The 1,595-nt window shown below is 47.3% G+C and overlaps 1 protein-coding gene across 1 annotated transcript in view; it reads right to left on the minus strand.

Annotated features, from left to right (window-relative positions):
• Piwil4 (piwi like RNA-mediated gene silencing 4) overlaps window positions 1-1,532 on the minus strand; it is a 65,342-nt gene extending 63,810 nt beyond the window's left edge. Inside the window, exons 1-2 of the mRNA XM_004626242.2 lie at window positions 1,452-1,532; window positions 256-334 (exon numbers count right to left, since the gene is read on the minus strand). Coding sequence (XP_004626299.1) covers window positions 256-334; window positions 1,452-1,532 — 160 coding nt within the window. The remainder of the gene's footprint in view (window positions 1-255; window positions 335-1,451) is intronic.
• Between the last annotated feature and the right edge of the window lie 63 nt (window positions 1,533-1,595).

The raw sequence follows: 1,595 nt of genomic DNA on the forward strand, positions 1-1,595 counted from the left end.
AAAAAAAAAAAAAAGAATTCTGGAACGTTTCCAAATTCTTCAGTGAACTGAAAGAAATCAGAAAGTTGGCTTCCCTGTGTGGATTCCCCCTGCCAAGCTGTTAGGAAACCTAGCAACTGCCTGTGTGTTAGTCCCCAAGGAACACAACAAGGGACCCCTCACTTCAGGAAGCTGCGGGCTATGGTCAGCCTACGTGGTGTCACCTCTACTCTAGGCAGGCTGCCTGAAACTCGGAACAGAGTGAGCTGCACTTACCACGCTGCGAGGTCCTGCCTGCTCCCTCCACGCTGCTGCTGGAGGATGCTTCGCTGCCGCTGAGATCAGCTGGTGTGGGCTGAAATAGGACAACGATGTGTTTGCTCAGATTCTCTCAGGTCACAAGCCCAAAGGTTATTACAAAATAGGAACAACACAAGTCACTAGACAAGCATGATCTAGGAGAAGAAAGAGTTAACAAGTAAAAGCCTGGAGAGACCAGAGGAAAGTGTCCACTCCAGAAAGAGGGTTAAAGAATGAGCTATAATTTTCCACACCCATCCAACAGCTTGTAGTAAGTGTGAAGAAACAAAAATGAGACCCTTGTGCTGGGGAGCTGTCTTCCCAGGAAACGTAGCACAGATGTGTGTGGATTTTATTCATTCATGGCCCATGGGCATGAAAATAGAGCCCAAGGGACAGGAAACACCAGCCCAAGAGGATGACTCTCCTGAATAAATTGGACCCAAATTAGTCCACAAAGCAGCAAGAGGGAATCAAACTATTAACATGTCTGCTTTCACAGAAAGGAATAGTCTTTGTTCAAGAAATTATTATACCCAGTCCCCTGGGGCCTGCTGTCCGGGCATGTTAGCACATGCCTGTAATTCCAGTGCTGGGGAGGCTGAAAACGGGATCACTATAAGTCCAAGCTGCGTAGTGAGACCATGTACCAAATACATAAATGGAAAAAAAAAGTAATTATTATATGGCCGCCTGCCAAAAAATTAAGAAAGGTCACTTGGTAAGAAACAGGACATAATAACCACAGACTACTTAAGTACTTGTGCTAAGTTTAAAAACTGGTCACAAACCCGGGGTATGAGTAACACAACAGTTACTTATTTGTGGGTCAACTCACCAGTTGCCTAAGTCCAGCACGGTGCCCTACCCCAAGTGGCTGCCCAAGCAACAATGGCTGAAGGCAAAACACATCTGTGTTGGAGAGTACTCAGGTTCCATAATATTATCAGATTATATGCCACAGAGTCCTACGAAAGTACACCTACTTTTTCCCAAGCAATTTAAAACCAAATCAAGCAACAACAGCTTAGGAAGTGAAAACCAAAGGCACACTCTCTCATCACTGGCCAGTAGGATCCCTCGAAAGGAGTCAAAGGTGAGGGAAACAGCTTTAACAGCAAGGAGAGGGGACGGGCGCAGAAGAAGAGAAAGGAAAGAAGCCCTCAGCTTACCAGCCTGTGCACCAAGGGGAAGGCCTGGGCCTCGGGGCTGTGGGCAGCACCTCGCGCTCTCGGACGGGCGCGTCCACTCATGTTCCCACGTAGCCCCTTAGAGTGGTCTCTAAGGCTGCAAAGTGTAAGACAGGGTAGCAAACA

The sequence above is a fragment of the Octodon degus genome, unplaced genomic scaffold (assembly GCF_000260255.1).
Source record: "Octodon degus isolate 3935 unplaced genomic scaffold, OctDeg1.0 scaffold00012, whole genome shotgun sequence".
Classification (NCBI taxonomy): Eukaryota; Metazoa; Chordata; class Mammalia; order Rodentia; family Octodontidae; genus Octodon; species Octodon degus.